The following is a 27,836-nucleotide window of genomic DNA, read 5'->3' as shown; positions in this document are numbered from 1 at the left end:
TAACTAAAACCCTGCCTTGTAAGGGCGTATACAATTTACTACTGTAACAGTTAAGCCAAAAGAAAAATTAAAGCTGGGGAAGAGAGAGAGCGACGGAGAGAGAAAGACAGAGGGGACAGGAGAAAGAGAGAGAGATCTCGGTCTCCAAAACTGAGTGCTTAGATTGTTGGGGCAAGCTTACAAGATTATACTCACTCACTCTAAAATAATTTCAAAATGCAGCAATACACTTTTGTTTTAAGCAAGTTATCAAATCTTAAGTGCCCAGAGCCTTAGGAACCATAGAAGAGGTTACAGGCTGATGAAGAAATGGGCAAAGACAAGACTCAAATGGTTTGGCAGTCTCTAGAATAAACCAGAAGCGAATACAGGGTATACTGATTCTGCCTTGTCACCTTAATTTAATGCAGAAAAAACTTCTTACCCTGATTTGTTGACATATTCGGCTGATTTATCTTTGTGTCTAACTTGGAAAGTTCTGAAATAAAACCAGGCAAATGGCAAACTCATTAAATTTGGATGTTTGCTTTTTAGCCATTAGAGATATATTTTAGAATGTTGGCCACTGAATAGAAGTCTATAATAAAAGAACACAGGCAGGCAGGGGAAAAGAATGGAATCTATGCTGCCTAACAGTAACACTTATCTACATGCTCCTTGACTTTCATAGTGATCTAATATAGCAACAACATCAAATACTGGGGAAACTGCCCCGGCTAACCTCTCCAGCCTCACCTCTTGCTGCTCTCCACCAAAATTTATGCTCCAGCAACATAAAGGTATCTGCAGTTTCTCTGAACATGCTATGCTGTTTCATTCTTTTGTATCTGCTGTTCTCTTATGTGTGGAATGTTCTTCTCTACCTTCTCTGTCTGGCAAATTTCTATTTACCTTTCAAAACCAGTTAAAGCATCATTTCCTCCATGAAACCTTCCCTGATGTCTAATAGACCTCTCAATACTTGCAAATACTTATATTATCACATTTATCATATTACAAGTAATTACATTTTTATGTGTCTGCTTCCCCTATGAGACAATGAATCTGTTGATGTCTTATCCATCTTTCTGTCACAGTAACTAGCATGGTGTCTAGCACATTGCAGATACTCAAATATTTTTTAAATTGAACCCACAAAAGCTAAAGAAGCTCTGAATGAATTGAGAAAATTATTCATGGACTAGTTTTTGGAAACGTGTCCCCAGGCTTACTCAAGTTTGGAGGTACCTGGAAAAATACACAATAGGAAATGCCTTGATTTTAACAATGGATCCTTTGTGTACACTCTCTCACTAGAGACATTTGTGAAAACCAATAGTCAATTTTTGATTGTTGTCTAAAATGATAAATTGATCCAGTTACATAGAACCCCCACTCCCCTACCTTCCCCCCATTATATCAGAATGGAGACAAACCAGCAGGTGGTAATGGGATCCTATTAACTGTCATATCACATTACAACAGGCCCATCTGTTAGGAGAAGAGAGGAGAGAAAGGATAAATATAAAAACCATCAAGCACACCGATGGGGGTCAGGGAAGATCTAAGTAGACTGTGGTACTCCTAGTCCCTACTTCTTGGTAACAACTCACTATAGCAAACTGCTAATTTCAACCATAGTGTGGTAGGTCAATAACAGCTCCTATACTAGTTTGCTAGAGCTGACAAAGTACCACAAACCTGGGGTCTTAAACAACAGAAATTTATTGTCTCATAATTCTGGAGGCCAGAGTTTAAAATCAAGATGTCAGCAGGGCTGGTTCCCTCTGAAGGATGTGAAGGAGAATCTGTCCCATGTTTCTCTCCTAGCTTCTGGTGGTTTGCCAGCAATCTTTGGTCTTCCTTGGCTTGTGGCAGCATAACTCCAATCTTTATTCCCTGGGTGTACGTCTGTGTCCTGTTTCCTCTTTTTATAAGAACACCAGTTATACTGGATTAGGGGCCTACCCTACTCCAGTATGACCTCATATCAACTAATTACGTCTATGATCCTCTTTCCAAATAAGGTCACATTCTGAGGTACTTGGGACTAAGATTTCAACATGTAAATATAGGTGCACAATTCAACCCATAACAGTTCTCAAAGATATGCCCACGTTCTAATTCCTAGAACCTGTGAATGTTACCTTATATGATGACTAAATTAAGGGTTTTGAGATGAAGAGGTTATCCTAGACTATACAGTTGGGCCCTCAATGCCATCACAAGTACCCTTATAAGAGAGAGGCAAAGAAGAAGGTGATGTGAAGGCAGAATCAGAGATTGGAGTGATGCGGCCACAAGCCAAAAATTGTTGGAAGCCACCAGAAGCTGGAAGAGGTAAGGAAAGGATTCTCCTGAGAGCCTCCAGAGGGAGCATGGCTCTGCCTGCACCTTGATTCCGGACTTCTGGCCTCCTGAACTGTGAGCCTAACGAATATGGTAGATATTAAACCAACTATCAATAATCACTTTAAATGTCAATAGTCTAAATACACCAATTAAAAGAGATGATCAGAGTGGATCAAAAAACAAGACCCAACTATATGTTGTTTATAGGAAACACACTTTAAATATAAAGACATGTACAGAATAAAAGTAAGGGGATGCAAAAAGATATACCATGGTAACACTAATCAAAAGAAAGGGGAGGGCTTCCCCAGTGGCGCAGTGGTTGAGAGTCCCCCTGCCAATACAGGGGACACGGGTTCGTGCCCCGGTCCAGGAGGATCCCACATACCGCGGAGCGGCTGGGCCCGTGAGCCATGGCCACTGAGCCTGCGCGTCTGGAGCCTGTGCTCCGCAACGGGAGAGGCCACAGCAGTGAGAGGCCCGCGTACCGCAAAAAAAAAAAAAAAAAAAAGGAAAGGGGAGTAGCTATAGTAATTTCAGACAGAGCAGTCTTCAGAGCAAGGAAAGTCATCAGGGATAAAGAAATATTACATAAAGATAAAGGGATAAATACTCCAAAAAGACAAAAATATCCTTAATATACATGTGCCTAGCAACAGTGTCAAAATACATGAGACCAAAACTGATAGAACTGCTAGGAGAAACAGATGAATCCACTATATAATAGTGGAGACTTTGACATTCCTCTATCAGAAATGGACAGATCCAGCAGGCAGAAAATCAGTAAGGACATAGTTGAACTCAACAGCACCATCAGTCAACTGAATATAATTGACATCTATGGAATACTTCATCCAAGAATAGCAGATTACACATTCTTCTCAAGTTCACATGGAAGGAACATTCACTAAGACAGACTTCACTTGAGGCCATATAACACACCTTAACAAATTTAAGAGAATGGAAATCATACAATGTCTGCTCTCAGATGACAATGGACATAAAAAAGAAAAGCAAATTAAAGCCAAAGTAAGCAGAAGAAAATTAATAATAAAAATTAGAACAGAAATCAATGAAATTAAAAACAGGAAATCAATAAAACCAAAACCTGATTCTTTGAAAAGATCAATAAAGTTGATAAACCTTTAGATAAGCTAACTAAGAAAAGAAAGAAAGGGAGTTCTCTGGTGGTCCAGTGGTAAAGAATCCACCTTACAGTGCAGGGGACGTGGGTTCAATCCCTGGTCAGGGAACTAAGATCCCACATGCCGTGGGGCAACTAAGCCTGTGCACCGCAACTACTGAGCTCAGTACCTCAACTAGAGAGCCTGCGTGATGCAAATTACAGAGCCCATGCACTCTGAAACCCGCATGCCACAACAGAGCTCACACACTCTGGAGCCTGTGCGCCACAACAAGAGAAGAGAAAACCCGCACGCCACAACTAGAGAGAAGCCCATGTGCCACAACTACAGAGAAGCCTGAGTGCTGCAGTGTAAGATCCTGCATGCCTCAACAAAGATCCTGCATGCCGCAACTAAGACCCAACGCAGCCAAAAGAAAAAAAAATTAAGTACAACCTAATGAAATCTGGACATGTTATGAGACTACATGGTAGGGAGAAACCAGCTTTATAAGAATTGGGGAAGTCATGATAAAGGAAAATAAAGATAATATTAAAAAAAGAAAAGAGAGAAGACACAAATTATTAGTATCAGATATGAAAGAGGGACACCACTCCAGATTACATGGATGTTAAAAGGATAATAAAGGACTATTATGAACAATTCTATGCCCACAAACTTGATAACCTAGATGAAACGGGCCAATTCCTTAAAAGACACAATCTGCTAAAACTCACAGAAGAAGAAATGGACAATCTGAATAGGTCTATATCTATTAAATAAATTGACTCAATAATTAACAACTGTCCAAAACAGAAAGGTCCAGATGGTCCACTGGTGAATTCTAGCAAACATTTAAGGAATAAATTATACCAATTCTCTACAATCTCCTCTAGAGTATAGAAGCAGAGAGAATACTTCCTAACTTATTCCGTGAGGCCAGCATTACTTTAATACCCAAACCAGAGAAAGACATTACAAGAAAAGATGACTACAGACCATTCTCTGTCATGAACACGGATGCAAAAATCCTCAACAAAATATTAGTAAATCAAATCCAACAATGTATAAAAAGAATTATAAACCACAACCAAGTGGGATTTATCTCAAGTATGCAAGGCTTGTTCAACATTCAAAAATTAATCAGTGTAATCCATCACATCAGCAGGCTAAAGAAGAAAATTCACATGATCATATCAATAGGTAAAGAAAAAGCATCTGACAAAATCCTACACCCATTCATGATAAAAACTCTCAGCAAACTAAGAATATATGGGAACTTCATTAACTTGATAAAGAACACCTACAGAATACCTACAGTAAACATTATACTTAATGGTGAAAAACTCAAAGCTTTCCTGCTAAGATCAAGAACAAGGCAATGATGTCCCCCACTCTCACCACTCCTTTTCAGCACTGTACTGGATATCCTAGCTAATGAAATAAGATAAGAAAAGGAAATAAAAGTCATAAAGATTGGGAAGGAAGAAAGAAAACTGTTCGCAGATGACATGATCATCTATGTAGAAAATCCAAAAGAAACAACAAAAAACTCCCAGAATAAACAATTATAGCAAAGTTGCAGGATACAAGGTTAATATACGAATGTCAACTGTTTTACTATATACCAGCAATAAGCAAGTAGAATTTGAAATTAAAAACACGATGCCATTTACATTAGTACCTCCGAAAATGAAATACTTAGGTGTAAATCTAACAAAATATGTAAAAGATCTACATGAGGAAAATTATAAAACTCTGATGAGAGAAATCAAAGAAGAATAAATGGGTATTTATTGTCAAGATGTCATTTCTTCCCAACTTGATCTATAGATTTAATGCAATCCCAATCAAAATCCCAGCAAGTTATTGTGGATGTTAACAAATTGATTCTAAAGTTTATGTGGAGAGGCAAAAGACCCAGAATAGCCAACACAATACTGAAGAAGAACAATGTTGATAGACTGACACTACCCAACTCCAAGATATACTATAAAGCTATGGGTAATCAAGACAATGTAGTATTGGTGAAAGAACAGATTAAAAGATCAATGGGACAGAATAGAAAGTCCAGAAATAGACCCATATAAATATAGTCAACTGATATTTAACAAAGGAACAAAGGCACACATTCTTCTCAAGTGTACATGGAATATTCTCCAGGATAGACCACACGTTAGGCCACAAAACAAGTCTTAATAAATTTAATACTTAAATCATTTGAAGCATCTTTTCTGACCACAGTGGTATGAAACTAGAAAACTGGAAAATTCACAAATATGTGGAAATGAGACATGCTACTGAACAACCAATGGGTTAAAATGAAGAACTTGAAAGAGACATAAAAAAATACCTTGAGACAAATGGAAATGTAAGATACCAAAACTTATGGGATGTAGCAAAATCATTTCTAAGAGGGAAGCTAAGAAAAATAAATACCTACCTCAAGAAACAAGAAAAATCTCAAATAAACAACTTAACTTTACAGTTCAAGGAACTGAAAAAGAAGAACAAACGAGGCCCTAAGTTAGGAGAAAGAAAGAAATAACAAAGATCAGACCAGAAATAAATGAATTAGAGGGATGTCCTTGGTGGCGCAGTGGTTAAGAATCTGCCTGCCAATGCAGGGCACGCAGGTTCGAGCCCTGGTTTGGGAAGATCTCACATGCCGTGGAACAACTAAGCCCGTGCACCACAACTACTGAGCCTGTGCTCTAGAGCCCGCAAGCCACAACTACTGAGCCCACGTGCCTAGAGCCCATGCACCGCAACGAAAAGTAGCCCCCACTTGCCACAACCAGAGAAAGCCCACGTGCAGCAATGAAGACCCAATGCAGCCAAAAACAAACAAATAAATAAATTTATATATATATATATATATATATATATATATATATATATATATATATAAAGAATTAGAGACTACAAAGACAATAGAAAATATCAATGAAACCAAGAGCTGGTTCTTTGAAAAGATAAACAAAATTGACAAACCACCAAGAAAAAGAGAACAAAAACAAAAAAAAACAAGAAAAGCAAAAAACCAAAACAAACAAACAAACAAAACCCACAGAGCTTCCCTGGTGGCGCAGTGGTTGGGAGTCCGCCTGCCGATGCAGGGGACGCAGGTTCATGCCCCAGTCCGGGAGGATCCAACATGCTGCAGAGCGGCTGGGCCCGTGAGCCGTGGCCACTGGGCCTGTGTGTCCGGAGCCTGTGCTCCACAGCGGGGGAGGCTGCGGCGTGAGAGGCCTGCGTACCACAAAAAAAAAACAAAAAACAAACAAAAAAAACCCCACAGAAATCACCAAGAAAAAGAGGACAAAAGCAAAAAAAACAAGAAAAGCAAAAAACCAAAACAAACAAAAAAACACCACAGAAATGAAAGAGACATTCCAACGGGTACCTCAGAAATACAAAGTATCATAAGAGACTACTACAAACAATTATAAGTCAACAAATTGGACAACCTAAAAGAAATGTATAAATTCCTAAAAACATACAACCTTCCAAGACTGAGTCATGAAGAAATAGAAAATATGAACAGACTGTTTACCAATAAGGAGACTGAATCAGTCAGTAATCAAAAATCTCCCAACAAACAAAAGTCCAGCACCAGATGGCTTCATTGGTGAATTCTACCAAACATTCAAAGAAGAATTAATACCAATCCTCAAAATTCCAAAAAATAAAAGAGGAGGGAATACTTCCAAACTCATTTTACAAGGCCAGCATTACCCTGATACCAAAACCAGTCAAGGACACCACAAGAAAAGAAAATTATCGGCCAATATCCCTGATAAACTTAGATGCAAAAATCCTGAACAAAATAGTAACAGAATTCAACAATACTTTAAAAAGATCATATACCATGATCAAGTGGGGTTTATTCCAGGGATGCAAGGATAGTTCAACACCCAAATCATTCAATGTGATACACCACATTTACCAAATGAAGGATAAAAAGCGTTCGATGGGACTTCCCTGGTGACACAGTGGTTAAGACTCCATGCTCCCAATGCAGGGGGCCTGGGTTCAATCCCTGGCCGGGGAACTAGATCCCACATGCATGCCACAACTAAGACCCGGTGCAACCAAATAAATAAATAAATATTTTTTTAAAAAAGTGTTCGATCATCTCACTAGATGCAGAAAAAGCATTTGACAAAATTCAACAACATTATGATAAAAATTCTCAACAAAGTGAGTATAGAGGGAACATACCTCAACATAATAATGGCTATACATGGCAAGCCCACAGCTAACACCATACTGAACAATGAAAAGCTAAAAGCTTTTCCTCTAAGAGGAACAAGACAAGGATGCCCACTCTTGCCACTTTTTTTTTTTTTTTTTTTTCTTGCCACTTTTATTCAACATAGTACTGCAAGTCCTAGCCAGAACAATTAGTCAAGAAAAAGAAATAAAAGGCACCCAAATTGAAAAGGAAGAAGCAAACCTGTCATTATTTGCAGATGATACACAGAAAACCCAAAGACCACCAAAAAATTCTTAGAATAAGTGAATTCAGCAAAGTTTCAGGACACAAAATCTATACACAAAAAGTCTATTAATAATGAACTATCATAAAGAGAAATTAAGAAAACAATCCCATTTATAATCACATCAAAAATAATAAAATACCTAGGAATAAATTTCACCACAAAAGTGAAAGATCTGTATACTGAAAACTCTAAGACACTGACAAAAGAAACTGAAGAAGACACAAATAAATGGAAAGATATTCATGCTCATGGACTGGAAGAATTAATATTGTTAAAATGCCCATACTACCCAAAGCAATATACAGGTTCAATGCAATCCCCATCAAAATTTCAATAGCATTTTTTCACAAAAAGAACATTCCTAAAATTCACAAAAGACCCCGAATAGCCAATGCAATCTTGAGAAAGAACAAAGCTGGAGCATCACGCTCCCTGATTTCAAACTATAGTACAAAGCTACAGTAATCAAAATAGTATGGTATTGGCATAAAAACACACACATATATCAATGAAAGAGAGCCCAAAATAAACCCCTGCATATATGGTTAATTAATTATGACAAGACTATACAATGTGGGAAAGGACAGTCTCCTCCATAAATGGTGTTGGGAAAAACTGGACAACCACATGCAAAAGAATAAAACTGGACCACTATCTTCTACCACATACAAATATTAACTCAAAATGAATTAAAAACTTGAATGTAAGACCTAAAACCATAAAACTCTTTAGGAAAAAACATAGGCAGTAAGCTCCCTGACATCCATACTGGTGACTTTTTTTGGATCTGACATCAAAAGCAAAGGCAGCAAAAGCAAAAATAAACAAGTGGGACTATATCAAACTAAAAAGCTTCTGCACAACAAAGAAAATCATCCACAGAATGAAAAGGCAAGCTACTGAATAGGAGAAAATATTTACAAATCATGTATCTGATAAGGAGTTAATATCCAAAATATATAAAGAACTCATACAACTCAAAAGCAAAACCCCACACAATTCAATTTAAAAATGTCAGAAGATCTGAATAGATATTTTTCCAAAGAAGACATACAGATGGCCAAATGATACATGAAAAGATGTGGAACAACACTAATCTGTATCCATGGACACAGAGGGCCAGTCATATGTGGAATCTTAAAACAAAACAAAAGCCCACCAAACTTACAGAGAACAAACTCGTGGTTACCAACGGTGGCGGGGGGGGCGGGTTAAGGGGGTCAAATGCGTGAAGGGGGTCAAAAGGTACAAACTTTCAGTTATAAAATAAATAAGTCATGGGGATAAAAGGTACAGCATGGTGACTACAGTTAATATATTACATATTTGAAAGTTGCTAAGGAAGTAAAAGTTCTCATCACAAGAAAAAAATTCTGGGACTTCCCTGGTGGTCCAGTGGCTAAGACTCCACGCTCCCAATGCAGGGGGCCCAGGTTTGATCCCTGGTCAGGGAACTGGATCCTACATGCCGCAACTAAAGATCCCACATGCCACAACTAAAGATCCTGCACGTTGCAACGAAGATCCCACACACGACAACAAAGATCCCACGTGCCGCAACTAAGACCTGGCACAGCCAAATAAATAAATAAGAAAAAAATTCTGTAATTATGTATGGTGATGGATGTTAACTAGATTTACTGTGGTGATCATTTTGCAGTATATATAAATATCAAATCATTATGTTGTACACCTGAAACTAATATAATGTTATATGTCAATTATACCTCATTTTTTTTCTTTTAAAGGAGCAAAAGCAATATAGTGGAGCAAAGATAATCTTTTCAACAAATAGTGCTGGGACAACTAGAAATCCATATGCAAAAAAGTGAATTTAGACACAGACTTTAAATCCTTTGCAAAAACTAACTCAAAATGGATCACAGACATAAATGTGAAACACAAAACTATAAAACTCCCAGAAGATAACACAGGAAAAGACCCAGGTATTCTTGGGTTTGGCAATGACTTTAGAGACAACAACAAAGGCATAATCAATAAAAGAAATAATTGATAAGCTGGACTTCATTAAATAAAAACTTGTGTTCTGTGAAAGACAATGTCAAGAGAATGAGAAGGTCACCCATAGCCTGAGAAAAAGTATTTGCAAAAGACACATTTGATAAAGGACTGCTATCCAAAATACATAAAAAACTCTTGAAACTCAACAATAAGGAAACAACCCAATTAAAAAATAGGCCGAAAAAAAAAAAAATAGGCCGAAGACCTTAACAGACATCTCGCCAAAGATATACAGATAGCACAAAAACATATAAAGAGATGCTGCACATCATGTCATCAGGGAAATGCAAATTAAAACGACATACCACTACACATCTATTCTATTGGCCAAACTCTGGATCACTGATAACACCAAATGCTGACAAGGGTGTGAAGCAACAGGAACTTTAATTCATTGCCAGTGGGAATGAAAAAATGGTAGAGCCAAGCTGTAACACAATTTGGCAGTTTCTTACAAAAATAAACATATTCTTACCATATGATCTAGCAACCATGCAGTTTGATATTTATCCAAAGGAGCTGAAAATTTACGTTCACACAAAAACCTGCACACGGATTTTTATAGCAGCTTTATTCATAACTGCCAAAACTTGGAAGCAACCAAGATATCCTTCAGTAGGTAAATGGATAAATAAACTGTGGTACGTCCAGACAATAGAATACTATTCAGTGCTAAAAAGAAATGAGATATCAAGCCATGGAAAGACATGAAGGAACCTTAAATGCATGTTAAGTGAAAGATGGCAATCTGAAAAAGGCTACATACTGTATGATTCCAACTATATGGCTCTCTGGAAAAGGCATAGCTATGGACATAGTAAAACGATCAGTGGTTGCCAGGAGTGGTGGGGGGGGAGGAAAGATGACTAGGTGGAGCACCGAGGATTTTTAGGGAAGTGAATATACTCTGTATGATAATGTAACGATGACTGTATGTCATTATACATTTATCCAAACCCATCAAATGTACAACACCAAGAGTGAACTCTAAGGTAAGCTGTGGACTTTGGGTGATTATGATGTATCATTGTAGGTTCATGCCACTCTGGTGCGGGATGTTGATAATGGGAAATGCTATGTTTGTGTGGAGGCAGGGAGTATATGGGGAATCTCCGTACTGTCCTCTCAATTTTGCTGTGAACTTAAAACTGCTCTAAAAAAAGTCTTAAAATTTTTTTGGAAAACCACTAAGTAAAAGTAAATAGATTGTTGCAAGTTTATTCTCATAGAGTGCTCAGAAAAAGAGCCTGAAAAATTAAGCCTGAAGTAGAGTACTCATTGCTTATATTTCTATAAGACAGAAAAGCATGCCATAGCAGAAAAGTCCAGCTTCTAAACAAGAACTGTAGTCTCTTTGACAGAGCTCCAATCCAATTATGCCCTAGCCACTGATTTTTCTATCACCACTTCCCCCCCTTTGTTTCAGAGACAGCAACCATGACCTTCTGTTCATGTGGTGGAGGAAGAAATTGCTTCCCAGAAAGGCTTTTAGCCCACTGCATTTTACTAGATAAAGAGAAAACAAAAAGCCATTTGACTCTGACAAGCTGATTCCTGTCTACAGAGGAGCAAAATGCCTCCCTCAGGACTACAAGGTACAATATGTTCAAACCTTTAACCACCGCTCTGCCATGAGCTACCACATATGTGCACACAACTCTCTCTCCTCTGAGCAGTCACATGCATAACTGAAAGTACAAGCCTCCATAAGGCCCTGTCTGGCTGTAGCTTCAAATGCATATAAATAAAATAATGCTGAAATAAAGTCTCCCCTTTTCACTTTTGCAATTATTTAGGTAAAAATTAAAAGGGAAGAAAAGGAAAGGCTGAAGAGGGAATAGCTAAATTGTTGAACCTAACATGGTACCTTATAGAACATATTTAGACACCTAGACCCCTGAAAATTTTAGAGTAATTACTTCTATTGTTCCCTCCAAATACAGTCTAAGTGGACTACAGTCTCTTCCTTAATCCTAAGAAATGCCTGAAACTGAAGTATAATAAAATGACAAACGTCTGAAGTTATAAACATTAACACAGTGAAAAAAAATTAATGCACACAGATTGCCACTGTGTAAAAAAAATGATGCTAACTGAAGTGATAGATGTCTGTAATACTATCTGCCCACTCTGGTATTATACAGCTATCTCCACCTACACACCACAACAGATCTTTAAAATTACTTCAACAATCTTTTCACTTGAGTCAAATAACTTATGGTAGTGAAAGATTTTTTTGTTTTTGTTGCTATTGTTGTTTTGGTTAGTAAGCTTGAAAAGAGAGACACAAAAATGAGGTAAGTGAGGCTAGCATTAAAATGCCTTTTTCTTTTCATTTTTTAAAATAATCATCCATCCTATTAGGTTGTCACTGTCTTCCTGATAACCTCTTCAGAGCCAAGTTTGTAGTTTCTGTTTGATAGGTTGCTGCCCTGAATCACCTTTTCTTTGTATTTACAGTTTTTCAGAAACTCCTGGCAGGACACACATAAACACACACACACACACACACACACACACACAACTAACTGGCTTGTCAGAGGCATCCAACAAAATAAACAAATGAGATCTCTGGACATCCAGAGTAATCATTTTGATACCTTGTGACCTTGCCCAATAAGGTGTTCTTAGCTCTGAAGCCAAGAGTTTGACTTCACGGTCAAAGGTTAGGAAAGACAAGGCTCTAGTCAGATACTTCCTACAGCTGAACGCAGAGTTAGTTTCACATAATCCACAGTTATATAATGAATCATTATTAGAATCAAGAAGGAAATGTATATTTTAAGCAACTTTCCAGTAAAGGATAAAGACATTCAGACAAACATACAAAGAATCCCTTTACTAAAAATGTCAACTATAAGACTCTCCAGGGACAGTAATGGAGATGCCTCAAAAAACTAAAAATAGAACTACCATATGACCCAGCAATCCCACTACTGGGCATATACCCTGAGAAAACCATAATTCAAAAAGAGTCATGTACCACAGTGTTCACTATGGCTCTATTTACAATAGCCAAGACATGGAAGCAACCTAAGTGTCCATCAACACATGAATGGATAAAGAAGATGTGGCACATATATACAATGGAATATTACTCAGCCATAAAAAGAAACGAAACTGAGTTATTTGTAGTGAGGTGGATGGACCTAGAGACTGTCATACAGAGTGAAGTAAGTCAGAAAGAAAGACAAATACTGTACGCTAACCCATATATATGGAATCTAAATAAAAAAAAAAAAGGTTCTGAAGAACCTAGGGGCAGGACAGGAATAAAGACGCAGACATAGAGAATGGACTTGAGGACACGGGGAGGGGGAAGGGGAAGCTGGGACAAAGTGAGAGAGTGGCATGGACATATATACACTACCAAATGTAAAATAGATAGCTAGTGGGAAGCAGCCTCATAGCGCAGGGAGATCAGCTCGGTGTTTTGTGTCCATCTAGAGAAGTGGGATAGGTAGGGTGGGAGGGAGACGCGAGAGGGAGGAGATATGCGGATGTATGTATATGTATAGCCGATTCACTTTGTTATACAGCAGAAACTAACACACCATTGTAAAGCAATTATACTCCAATAAAGATGTTAAATAAATAAATAAATAAATAAGACTCTCTAGGGGGCTTCCCTGGTGGCGCAGTGGTTAAGAACCTGCCTGCCAATGCAGGGGACATGGGTTCGATCCCTGGTCCAGGAAGGTCCCACATGCCGCGGAGCAACTAAGCCCGTGCACCACAACTACTGAGCCTGCACTCTAGAGCCCACGAGCCACAACTACTGAGCCCGTGTGCTGCAATTACTGAAGCCCGCATGCCTAAAGCCCGTGCTCTGCAACAAGAGAAGCCACCACAATGAGAAGCCCGTGAACCACAACAAAGAGTAGCCCCCTCTGGCCGCAACTAGAGAAAGCCCACACGTAGCAATGAAGACCCAACGCAGCCAAAAACAAATTAATTAATTAATTAAAAAAAATACTCTCCAATCTCTTTTGATCCTTTATGTGTACTTCTACATGTTTTTCTCACAAATTATTTCACATAAATATTTCCATGTATCTACTTAGCCATATATTTCCACTTCCAATCATAAATGAAATGTCCATCGCATCAACACACCACAGTTCATAAGAGAAAAGTAAAGAGCAGATATATGAAAGTGCTATGAAGTCAAAGAAGGAAAGATTGTGAGATCTGAGTGGAGAAGAATTCTATTATTTAACAGTTAAGACCCTCCATGCAGTCATACTTCCAAAAAGTCAGAGAATAAACAAGTTATCAATCATTGGGCAGATCATATATCTCACTATACTGGTAACATACTCCAAATCATACCCTAATTCCACCTTAGTCACATTTCCTCTTGTTAACAATCAGTATGGCAGCCACAATAACAAAAGCCCCACTGCTACATGGCACTACATAAAGCAAGACACCCAGATACCATCCTTTGCATTTGGGAGCTTACAGGCATAAAACTAAGAGGAGGAAGAAGGGAGTATGAGTGAGGAAGAAGGGAATATGAGTCAGGAAGTGACCCAGTCTAGAATTCAAAAAGATGACAGCACAGTGTTTCTTTGGGCCTATTAGTGGAGAATGCTGAAGCTATGATTTTTAGGTCACGGTTTTCTAGCTCTGTCTACATTTCTGGTTGGTCAAGAATTAGTTTTCCTTCCCATCTTAAAATCATGCCCCTACTACTAAACAGTGGTTGTTTACCTCACAAAGAGTTAGATACGTTTCAGCAGCATTCCCAGGTATATAAAAAACATTATAGATTAATAAGGCTGAGGCAGTTGCAGAGATGCCTCTTTGTTTTAGTAAGAATTCTTATCTTTTTTTTTTTTTTTTTAGAATTCTTATCTTTTTGTACAGGCAGAGCTCAGCTGTCGATCCAGCTCTCTCTGGTATGGCAGCCAGACGACTACCTACATCAGTAACAAACTATAGCTAGGACTTACTTAAATGATTGCATTTGGAGCAGTGCAAAAAAGCACTACTTATTCTTTTTTTTTCTTTCCCTGTGCTAGATGTGCATATTTACATGTGTATGGAGAAGAATAAGGAAGCAATTTATCCTAGTAGAAGTGCTGGTCTGAAGTGTGCCTGGGTTTGTATTACAGCTCCATCACAAAGTATTGTATGACCTTGTACAAGTTATTTAACCTCTCTGAGCCTTAGTTTTCTTATTTGTAAAACGGAGATAATATTATATCCTCCCTCGGGATTTCTAGGGTTAAATAAAATAATATCTGTAAACTATTTCTGCACAGTATATAAGAGCTCAGTTAGCTTTAGTCATTGTTGCTGTTGCTGCTGTTATTATTATTAGACATTGATAAAGTTAAACAATTTTCTTTGTTTTTGTTCTCTCCCTTTCCCTCCATATGATCCCCATATAATTTTCCTATACATTATATAAACACAACATTTCCTCTAAGTTGTAGATGTATGTATGCACATAAGATGTTGGCCTGCACTAACTGCTGTTAATCCTGAACATTATGCTATAGAGCCTACCCTAGGCTAGTGTTCATTTTTACCATAGAGTCAATTCAGTTCAACAAGTAAGGAAATTAAATTAGCGCTGAGGCCAAGACTGGAAGATTCTCATATGTAGTCAAATCTAAAAGATAAAGAGTCAGTATCTCTATGAAAAGAGATCTTACCCAATACCAGGGATTTAACATTCTAAGTAGATGGGAAACTTGAATCCCAGAACTAAAGAAATCAGGTCACTCCCTTTCCCCCATATTTTATCAGTCTGAAATTTCCATGGGAATTCCCTAGTGGTCCAGTGGTTAGGACTCCACGCTTTCACTGCCACGGGCGAGGGTTCAATCCCTGGTCGGGGAACTAACATCTCATAAGCCACGCGGCACGGCCATAAAATAGTAATAATAAGTAAAATAAAATAAAATAAAATTCCCAAACCAGGACAAGGAGGAAATGTCTCTTTCTACCCAAAGAGAATTAAGCTGTTTCTAGTGTTTACTGGTGCCCTTCTTAATTTATACTTCTCGGGAATTCCCTGGTGGTCCAGTGTTTAGGACTCGGCGCTTTCACTGCAGGGGCCAAGGTTCAATCCCTGGTCAGGGAACTAAGATTCCATAAGCCGTGCAGTGTGTCCAAAAAAAAAAAAAAAGATTTATACTTCTCAACTAGCATCTAGCAGAAGGAAGTTGAGATACCCCAAACAAACCTAACGAGTAAATCTGTTTATCTTTGACATCCTCATAAGTCGTCATGTCTCTTTTGCTTAGGGGCCATTCTACCTAAGCCAGTTCTCATCTACTAACCCCTAAACCCAAATAAAAACTTCTAGTCCTTTATGTAGCCAATATTACATCTTTATGTAGCCAATATTAATTTATACTAAAGTGTGAATGATAGCTCCCATACTTTTCTAATAACATTAACTTACATGAATCTTTAATTAATGTAGAAGTACATTATTTAAATGTACTTCAACAACATTATTTAAATGTACTTCAACAAAGGAAAAGGGATCACAGGCTTTACTTCCTCTCACCTTGCCCAGCCCTAATACCTTGACTCCCCAGAAACAGCCCATTCAGTGTTCATCCTGTCCTTGTTCCCAATACCTAAAACCAGTAAAACTGTCTCCAGGCAAGCCAAATCCTTTAACATCAGAGAGACTCCCAGTAGAGAAAAAAGGCTGGCCACATAAATCTCCCTAGATTTGATTCTTGTACTTTTAGAGAGACCTCAGAGCTGTGACCTCACATCTTAATTTTCTCTCCCCCATTCTCCAGCTATTCCCAATCACATGGTTATCTGCTCATGACTTTAAAAAAAATTAAAGAAATGCATGATTCTAACCATATGACATTCTGGAAAAGGCAAAACTATGAAGACAGTAAAAAGATCTGTGGTTACCAGGGGCTGAAGTGGGGTGGGGGATGCATAGGTGGAACAACGGGATTTTTAGGGCGGTGAAACTATTCTGTATGACATGGTAATGGAGGACACACGTTATACATTTGTCAAAACGCATAGAATGTACAACACAAAGAGTGAACCCTTATGTAAACTATGGACTTTAGTTAATAATAATGTATCAGTATTAGCTCATCAGTTGTAACAAATCTACCACACTAATACAAGATGTGGCAGGCTGGAGGTACGACAAGGTAGGGGGTAGATGGGAACTCTTGGACTTTCAATTCTGTAAATATAAAACTGCTCTAAAAAAATAAAGTCTATTAATCTTTTCTAATTAGAGGAAACACTGGTTAATAATGCCCACCAGGTACAATGGCTATTAAGAGCCAAGATAAGCAGTACAAGAGGAAAGCAAAAAGTAAAAAATTAAGACTATAAGCCTTGATCTCAAACTGGAGAGGACAATAATTAAGACAAGGAAAGAGACTTGAGGAAATGAGAGAAAGACAACTCTCGCAGCATTTTTATAGTGACTAGTGTGCAAAACACTAAAGCAAATGTTTTCTCCCTCAGAGAAAGAGAAGCCAAGCTCATACGGGGCACTGAGATACTCAGCAGAAAAATCACCACCATTAAGCCTCTGGCATACTTACGAGTGTCACCCTGATGCCTCTCCCTGTGGCTAAGAAATCAGAGCTTGTCATTGTAACCAAGTCTGCAACCTGTGCTGGTGCCAATCTGTATAGTAGATTGAGGTATTTTTCAGAAAAATCAAGGGGTAATTGCCCAGTATCGAAAGAAGATCTGACCCTTGAGAGGAGAAAAGAGGTGTTCCTTTTGCCATTGGATGATCCTCTCTGGAATAACATAAATGGCTCTTAAGAGAGATTATATATCTGAGAAGCAGAGCTGCAACTCTGACAGCCAATCTGCTGAATGCCGAACAGAGCACTCAGCTTATTACAATGACTCAAAGGACAAGGTAAAGCTGCAGATTTATTCTGCTGACTTTCCTTGCAGAGCTACTCAAGTTTTTCAAAGGCAAAAAGGAAGAACTCTTTCCTTCCAACCCAGGGAATTGCAAATTCCACCTGGGATCTAAAGACAGAACTATGTTTGCTCCAAATCTGACATCATCGATGTGAACAAGAAGATTTAAAGCTGGAATGATGGCTGGCAATTTTAGTCTTTAGAGCAGAAGCTGGTTCAGCTCTTCAATCTGCCAGCAGAATCAGCAGCCACACGGGGCACATGGTGTGCCAGACTGGGAATGGGCTAATTTCACAAAATTCATTCTCATTCTCTCTGTACTTTCACATGTCAATTGCAAATAGTCCAGATTCTTACCAAATCACAATCTTAGGTAGCATATTTCACTGCACAAAGAAATTTCAAAGTAAAAACACAAAGGCACCATTACAAAGAGATAAATCCCAAAGCTTCCATCTTTTCTCCATGATGCTTTCTTTCTTCCTTGAAATCCTTTCCTTAACCTGTTAATCTTATGAGAAGACTTAAAAAGCAAAATCTGTCTACAATAAACTATAAATAGCAGCATTTCTGCCTCACAATTTGTATGTCACTTCTTCAAGATGAGATTTTGAACGAGAAAAGCTTTCTATACATCCGAACTCGAATATAACAGCCACATGCTATGATTTATAGGACAGTCCTTCTGTGGTTAAATAGATTCAACCATCAACAGACAAAAGAAAAACTAGGCTTGAGAGTTAAAAGATACCCAATTTGTTTAAAACCTTTTTTTATGTTATCTTATGATAAACAAAGACTAAAAAACACTAACATTTAGAGGGAGTCAGTTTTATTTTTATTTTTAAAAACATGCATTACTGTACTGAGCAAGTACCCTGGAACTGGTACTGGAGGAAGGGGATTAATAATAACAAAATATAGCACAGAAAATTATAAGCAGGCTAAACCAGAATAATATTTTTTCCCCAAAACAAAATACCCCTTTTTTAAAAAAATGAAGGAAAAGAGGAAAAATAAAAAGTTTTGCTCTATAAATAATACTATCAAATGATCAATTATATGTCTTAAATTTTTAGACATAACCCAAAGTCTGAAATATAGCTAACTGAAATTTAGCTAAGTGTTTACTAACACTTGCAACTGTAACCCTTTTAAAGGGATTTACCGTTTAGTTATAAAGACAATTAAGACTGAAACCTGGCTCTGACCAAACTCCAGTTGAAGGTGCTTTTCTTGTATTATAAAGTCCAATTTAAAAGGGGCATTTTGTTTTATTTAAGTCACTAGCATATGGTTAAAAAACTTAAGTTTGCCCTGTTACATCCTTTGAGCAGAACATTTAAGTTCTCTTTCTTCTCCTATGAAAGAGCATCCAGAGAGCATCTCTTGCACCTTGTTCGTAATGCACAATTTATCGGCATTTCGTTTCCTTTCTAAATGGCCGGGAGGGAAGAAGAGCTCCATAGCCACTGTGTGTGGTTAGTAATGGCGCTTTTACTTGTCATTGTACAAAGCCTGTTAAATATTTACAACACAGCAATATCTAGTCCTAAACACCCAGTTGTGAGTTTGAATTTTTTTAGAAATAAATCTATGACAAGTTTTCCCCAGCAAAACGCCAGAAGACTCTCCTAACAGCTTCAAGAGACCCAGCGGGTCCAGAGGAGCAGTTATAGGCCATCTGGTGATTACTTATTATTATTTATACAGCAGTGTAGATGTACACACAGATGTGTTATGAATCCACATACAGAGTAGGCCTTAACAAGGGCTTCAGACAAAACGCGACTGCTGAGCAAGTCAATCTGCATTAAAGAAACATGCTAACCAGACAGAGGGAGCACAGTGGCTGTGCTTCAATTTGCCGCATTAGCTGGAAGAGTTTTTGATAAAAGAACGAAGAATTCTATATAATAATGACAATATCTTGTAAGTTAACAACCTAGTTATATGTACATGGTTTTGCAGGGGTGGCAAAAGAGGGATTAATGAAGGACAGGCTCTCATATCCAGAAGGCGGTTTATAAACTCAGCAGTTTGTAAAAGAAGGGGCTAGGAAAGAGGCCCTTCTCCTGACTCAGGATGAACTGAGATACAAAGACAGAGGAATTTTTTTTTCTATCAGGAATGTTCTGAGAACAGTTTCTGGGCTCCCATACCAAATATTAAGTCATATCCAAGGAAAACAAGAGTGAGTAACTGAAAATTTTCACCTTAATTTCTTGGGTATAGCTCCAATTAGGTTCATACGGCCTTTTTTTTTTTTTTTGGCAGACTGGAGCTTGGATGCTTTTAACCTACTATGCTCTTAGTAACGTAATAATAAATATAACACAAAAAACTAAAATAACCAACCACTTGTTTCTAAGAGTAAATGTCAAGAGTGCCAGATCTGACATTAAAAAAACTTGGGTTTAATTCCTTGCTCTTAACATGTCTACATTTTTTATCCCAGTCCCAGTTTTTTTCTTTACTATGCATAACAGTGGTCTACTGCTATTACAAGATTACATAAAACTGCAGCATACTTAAAGTGGACTGAAAGTTATTTCAAAATCAACATATTATTATTACAAAAAACAAGGTTAGCATTTGGCCTAATTGTGTATAAGGCAGTGTATCTTCAGCTGCCTGACAGCATGCAGGCACTCTTACCAGATGGGAACTGGATTAATTATTGAATGAAATATGAATTATTAAATAAAAATTTGAATTTTATTTATTTATTATTTTTTCTCCGGTACGCGGGCCTCTCACTGTTGTGGCCTCTCCCGTTGCGGAGCACAGGCTCCAGACGCGCAGGCTCAGCGGCCATGGCTCACAGGCCCAGCCGCTCCGCAGCATGTGGGATCTTCCCGGACTGGGGCATGAACCCGTGTCTCCTGCATCGGCAGGCAGACTCTCATCCACTGCGCCACCAGGGAAGCCCAAAAACTTGAATTTTTTTAAAACTCTTGGCAGGGGGTGAGAAAGAAAGGCTTATTTGTTTGCCTGAAATTGTTTTCACCTGTTGAAGCATGTAAAGATAGCACATATCACAGCACATATCACCACAAGTGGTGTTTATGTACCGGAGCCATTTTTTCCTGTTATTCTCCAATTCAAGATGCTCCCCTAACATAAAGAATTAGTAATCAACACCAGCCATTCTTCCTTGCTTTTCTTTTGTGCCAATGCCAGTTAATAGGAAAACTTGCCAAAGGGACAGAACTAACAATCCAGAGTCCCACAGTACCAGTAGAGCCTATTTCATGGGAGGGCTGGGATAACAGGAATAATCTCTATAGATTTGTGTTACATAGGCAATAAAATATACACCTTTGCAGCATGCCAGCATTTAACCAATCATAGAAGCTATTTGTTGCCTCATATATTACAAAGCAATAGAGATTTAAGGGATAATGTTCATGGAGGCAGAGGATACGAAGCAATAAACAGCACTGGAGGTTGGTTAAATGCCAAGTGAAGCCAGGACTACAGCACCATAAACATTATTCCTATTATATGACAAGATAAGGATGTAAAGAAGCTGCCCTCCATCCCACCACAACTAGGGCTCTACTGCTACCCTGGCCTTCGGAAGGGAAAGCAGGCTCCGGAGGTCTTTGAACTAGTTATACGTGTCGTGTCTCAGAAAGATATGAACAGAACATCAACCTGTACGGAAATGCTCTCTGGGAGAAGAAAAAATCTGGTAGTAGATATCCTCGGTGGGGGTGGGGTGGGGTGGGGATAGAATAACAGCACCTCAGCATCACAATGGGTAGAGAAACAATCAAAGGATTTTTCCTTAAAAGGACAGAGTGGATACACAGTGGTTATAACAGAAACCTTTCTCAAAAATGGCTAATAATGGGATGATACTATCCATGAATAGTACCTTCTCAGAGGAAATGTGTTCCTGTTCTTAAGGAAATAGATATTCTAAGTAAGAAGCTTATACAACCAGCTTCTGCTCAAAGACTTGATGGTGGTAACCAGGACTACTTAAATCTGCATAATTCATACTGCAAACCAGCATCATGGGCCTGAAAGGGAGGTATAGGAATATGGAAATTGTTGACTCCTGGTAATAAAGGTTGGACAAGGAATTCCCTGGCAGTCCAGTGGTTAGGACTTTGAGCTTCCACTGCAGGGGGCACGGGTTCAATCCCTGGCTGGGGAACTAAGATCCCACAGGCAGTGCTGTGAGGCCAAAAAAAAAAAAAAAGGTACAAATTTCCAATAAAACATTTTAAGGGAATTCCCTGGTGGTCCAGTGGTTAGGACTCCATGCTGTCACTGCTGAGGGCCTGGGTTCAATCCCTGGTCACAGAACTAAAATCTCACAAGCCTGGAGGCATGGCCCAAAAAAAAAAAGGACAAAAGGCATCCAAAAGGTAAGTTACCGAACTGTATCCACATGAAGTAACATCTCAAATTCAAGATTACTGACACACAGTAATTTTTCCTGCTTCCACATGCAACAGAACTTTATAATCCACCTTCAAGTAAAAGTGCCCCCCAAGCATTAAAAACTTACAAGACTTCCTAGATTCAGCACCAAACTGTATTTCTAATATTTTAATAACACAGAGGCAAAGCTATTTTATAGTTACAATGTTTTTTAAATAGATGCTATCTTATAAACATTTCTGAAACCCATACAACTCAAATTCAACCAGCGCTTTACCACAGGGTATCTGGGGCTCTGCTGCCTTAACAACACTAACCCATTCTCCAGAGGCAGCTCTATTAACTATTCCTGCTACCACATTCTGTAAAGAAATATTAGCAGGAATATTACTTTCCCTGAGTTCCTCTTCATGAGGGTGATGAGGCCTCAAGAGAAACAGAGACTCAACAGGAGAACAGGAATAAGTTAGCTCAAAAAACTCTATCACCTGTCTTTTCAGATAAGAATGCAAAGAACACAAACTTCAGCAGCCATCTTTTTTTAAAAAGTACATGTAGCATATTTAGAACTCAGCTGTGTCACATCAGACTTACTGTTGGGAAGTGGATCATGAACAGAATCCAAAAATAACAGCCATTAAAGACCTAGCAACCAAAACATGTTTATGTATCCATTGAAAGCCCGGTGGTTTTGATTATATGGTGGAGCGCATAATCCACTAGTCTATTTTAGGTGAATTTTCCCTTCACCTCCCCTTAATATTATGGCATAAGATGATTTCTGAATTTAAGGGTACACAGGGTAAAATCTGGGCAGAGAACAGATATTTAAATAATACAAGATTCCTACAGTTTTTGTTGGTTGGTTTTTTTATGGATCAGTCTCTTGAATTATAATTTGCTTTCATTCCTTCTTCCTCTAACTGGTAGAAGCCACTGATTTTTGAGACTTCTATGGCTGCTGAGTTCTAAACATGCCTTGCAAAAATGATCATGGTCCTTATTACCTCTCCTGGGACTTACATAGCCTTTTTATTATTCTACCATTTCTGGAGTAATCAATGAATCAGTGACAACTGATTATAAATAGGCTTGAAGGCCTCAAAGTGGCTCCAGAATGAAACTATTTTCACGGTAACAAGGAAGTTGGGACGACAGGCCAAGGGTAGTTCACTTTACCAAATTTATCTTCTCTGTCAGATTTTCACTATTTCATATAACATAAAGCAATCATAGTAAATCTTGTAGAGATCCCACTCTAGAGTTATTTGTTACTAGATATTGGGAGAAACCTGAAAGGAGACTAAATATAACTAAAGAACTACAATCTCGGGACTTCCTTGATGGCGCAGTGGATAAGACTCCGTGTTCCCAACGCAGGGGGCCTGGGTTTAATCCCTGGTCAGGGAACTAGATCCCACATGCATGCCACAACTAAGAGTTAGCATGCCACAAGTAAGGAGCCCACCTGCAGCAACTAAGACCCAGTGCAACCAAATAAATAAGCAAGTAAATAAATATTAAAAGAACTACAATCTCACCTGACCATAAATTTTTGACAGGCAAAGCAGGTAAAAGGATGAATCATGCTACCTCAAAGCCTTAAGTTGTAGCTTTTTATCCTTTTTTCTATGAAACAGGTAACTTGAATCCAAAAGAAGGTAGCAATCTCCCTCAGTTCCACACTCACTGAGGGAAAAAAAAGCCTCAGGATCTATGCCAGAGGTTATAATGAATCCTAATGACCAAAATACCAACAAACAATTCAGAAATGGGAGGGAAAAGTAGTGGAAGGAAAAGGCTTATGGTAAACAGAACCCAACAATACAAGAAGGACCCAAAGTAAAAATCCCTGTTTTCCTACCTCTTGTCCAAAATAATGCAAAACAAAAACAAAGAAACAAACACAAAGCCCTTCTGGGATCTCACAAATCTCAGTGAAAACTACTTTTTTCTGATGAGATAGCCTGAAGAAACCCTATTGATATGTTTTCTTTCTCAGAAAGCTTAAGAGATGCTTTTCCTATGTATTCCTTTATTTTTACCATCCATTTTTATTTATTTAAGCCCTTGTCTGGGTAGTCTTAAGCATACAATACATAAGAGGGGCACTGAGCAGCTTAAACAATAAGTGAAGAAAAATAAATCTTTTCACCAAAAGTTCAGATTCTTTAAAGTAAGTGAGATAAGTAAAAAGGGTACCCGGTAACTATTATGGGAGTCACAGTAAGCACTATAATCAACAAATTCACACACAAAAATTTGGAGGAATCAGATTCAGGTATGTACTCCCATAAAGCTGTCTGAAAAGTGAAACAAATTTACTCTACTTTCCCAAGTGGCTTCTATTGTAAAAAATATATATACACACATACACACACACACACACATACACACACACACACAAACCACATGAGGAAAACGTGCAGTCAACAAACAATACAGTTGAAAGCTTTGACAAGGAAGGAAATAAACTCTACAATGTTAAATACTTCAGAATTGGCTTTTTTAGTCTTTTATGAAATTTTCAGCATTTACTGGAATTTGGAGTCATCCCTCTGCCCATTCCTTGTCACCAACCCTAGTTGTCTCTCAAATTCCAATTCTTAGGAATCTCTGGAACTTAACTCTCTTCTTTTTATACTTCTCTAAGTATTTGCAATGTTTAATAGAACTATTCTGCAATCTCACATACTACCAGTAAGTGTCACTGGACAGTCACATGACATATTCCTAACTGAAAAGAAATTCAACCCTTCAGGCTCCATAAAATCAACTGTTGAAGGCAAATAAAACTCTCTTGAATAAAACTTTCTTTGTATTCCTTTCTTCATTCTTTGCGGAACATGGCAGAATGGGAGGATCTAGGAATAAGTGTTAAGAAGGTACAAAATGAAAAAAAAAAAAGGCAGTTTCAACAAAATTATTTAAAAAGTACATGATGAAAAATATTTGACACAATGTATACGCATACAAACAATAACATGGCAGCTAACACACAGAACAAGGCATTTAATGGTGTCAGACAGGGAAAATGGCTGAGAAAACTTGTAGCTGATACATTGCTGTGAGATCTCGGATTCTATGTTGGATTTGTCCTTCCTACACAGGTATTTGCCTTAGCTGCTAACAATGATTTTCTTGATCAACAGTCAAAAGAAACTTGTTCTTATTTAGAAAATCCAAAACAGACTCTGGCAAATTGAGGTTCACAATGAATGGGTGCATTTTCAGCTTCCTATCCAAATATGCCGAGCAGACTTTTACATCCATAAAGGTTGAAGAAAGGATATTTCTAAACTTGCTTTGTGTTTAAATAAATAGCTTTAGAAAGGAGGTGAGAGCAACATGTATTCCTCAACACTGTGTGTTGCGAAACAAACACCAGTAGAATAACAATATGAAAGAGAGCAAGGCCGATTTCATTACGGTAGAGTGTCTACATTTCCTCATAACTTGGATTTACACACTACAAATCCTCTGATCTGATTACCTCCAGTGATCACGTAAAACACTGGCTTTAAACTCTTTGCCTCAGTGATAAAACAGCCACTTTGATTCACAACGAGACATTCACAATAAAGTATATTGTAAACGTACCTGTCCACAGCCCGGGGCATTGCACACAAACGGTCTGTCGTCTCCCATATTTCATATAGCAGAGCGGAGCTGAGGAGGGGGAGGTAGGGGGAAAAGTTATGTTAAATACGTTGGAGTTAAAAAAAAAAAAAAGTGCTTCAAAAATATCGAGCCTAGAAACAGGTGTTCCAAGAATGCTGTCTATCAAAGCTGTAAACACAGGCTACTTTGGGGAGACCCATTAGACAGGTGGCATATGATCTACTGTGCCTCAGTTGAAACTTTTAATTAGAAAAATTTAAACCTAAAGAGTCAAGGAATTTCAAGCCTTTTACTAGATTTTTCCCTCTTTCTGCTACTATATAACACACTTCTCCAGTCTGCTGAATTACAACCAGTGCAGTTCCCTATGTCAATAAATCCACTGAACGCTCGATGCGGAAGCCATATTTCTGAACTAGAGAAGACCAAAATTTGTCATTTAATTAATTAAGGGATTATAGGAGGGGTGCTCCATTTTACAGGGCCATAATCTGGCTCCCTGGTGTATAAACAATGAGACTGTTGGCAAGGGCCGTTTATCCCAGATTATTGCCAAAGAAAACAAAGCACCCATCCTATTGGGCTACATGGGAAATGATTTTCATTAATAAAAAAATAAAAATAAAACCCTTCTCTCCCCACGGGGAGCCTCCTTCTCCCCCCACCAATCGTCGGTGGCAAATGGAGAAATATCGGTGCCCTTCCCCCCTGATTCTATTTATGGCTAGGTTTTTAAAAGCAGCAATAAAACAAATGTCGACTCTTTGGGGGTTTACTGGGTGAATATGTTCCGGCTGTTTGTGCTGCTCTCGGCCAGAGTTCTTGGGCTGCTCTGTTGCAGCCAACAGATGTGTGCTGCTGCAGGGGATAAAAGAAATGGCACTAAAAGGCATCACCATCCATCCTCTCCGTTTCTCTTTAGAATTTAACAGGGTTTATACTGTTGTTGTTTTTTAATTATTGAAGCTAAACTTTTGAAATGTTGATCAAAATTCTTTGTCAAAGAACAATAACTCCAAATGAATGTGTTGGGGAAATTTCTCATATCCCAACCAGGAATAAAAATAGAGGTGGAGATGGATAAGGATTTGAAATGCAAATCATAGTAAAAATATTCCTAAAAGATATAGAGTGAAAGAGAAAAATATTCCTAAAAGATATAAGAGTGAAAGAGAAAAAAGGGGGGGGTCACAAAAATAGTCTTTATAAAATAAACTCCTAAAGGACATTTTCAAACATCCTCCTACAAGACAGAAAGCTGTATGAAAGAATACGAACAAGGGAAGATGAAAGAGGAAGAACTACAATTTGAATATGCGTAGAAACGACTTCAGAACTATAACCAAATTTCGAATTTTCATCTTGGAGATAAACCAAAATGTCAGGTTAACCTCAGTCAGATCTACGTCAAAATAAATATTAAAGTGCTAGACCAAATCTGGCAATCAGAAAACCATGCCTAAAACTCAGAGGGCAGTGGTAACATCTCTCCTACTCTCTTAAGACTCACTCTAGGGTTGGAAACCCGTATTTCTGGTAGTCTGATCAGTAATTCCACAACTAATCGCTGTTTAAAATTGTGGGGTGCCCCATAAAATACAAAGGGCTTCTTAGCAATCCTTCATTGTGATAGGAACAGGGTCTGACTATGAAGGAAACTGATGCTGCAGCACTGCTGTAATGGAAGAGAGCCTGTATGTACATAGGTGTACACAGATTTATATCACATTTAGCCAGGATAAATTGCTTCAATAAATTCTGTTCCTGGGAGAGGCCAGCTCAAGCTGATGATTGGTACTGGGAAAATGAGAGCTTTATTCTTCACACAGACCCAGGACAAGGAGGTCTTCTGGTTTGTTTGTTTTAAATACACTTTCTAGAACTACAACACAGTGCAAAAAATAAATACAAATATACAACAGTAAATAAATGCAAAGACCAA

General features: G+C 38.2%; 1 protein-coding gene across 3 annotated transcripts in view; it reads right to left on the bottom strand.

Annotated features, from left to right (window-relative positions):
* LOC136130536 (cyclic AMP-dependent transcription factor ATF-7) overlaps nucleotides 1-27,836 on the bottom strand; it is an 86,425-nt gene that overhangs the window by 41,856 nt on the left and 16,733 nt on the right. For 2 of the 3 annotated variants that reach the window (XM_065887001.1, XM_065887003.1), the window contains exon 2: nucleotides 25,874-25,942. In XM_065887001.1, the coding sequence (XP_065743073.1) occupies nucleotides 25,874-25,921 (48 nt within the window). In that variant the 5' untranslated portion in view covers nucleotides 25,922-25,942. Of the gene's footprint in view, nucleotides 1-25,873; nucleotides 25,943-27,836 lie in introns of those variants that run through there. The other variant, XM_065887004.1, reaches the window with a different exon arrangement.

The sequence above is a fragment of the Phocoena phocoena genome, chromosome 11 (genome assembly GCF_963924675.1).
Source record: "Phocoena phocoena chromosome 11, mPhoPho1.1, whole genome shotgun sequence".
Lineage (NCBI taxonomy): Eukaryota > Metazoa > Chordata > Mammalia > Artiodactyla > Phocoenidae > Phocoena > Phocoena phocoena.
The sequence above is the reverse complement of the archived record's forward strand: the minus strand, read 5'-3'. Positions and strand labels throughout refer to the sequence as shown.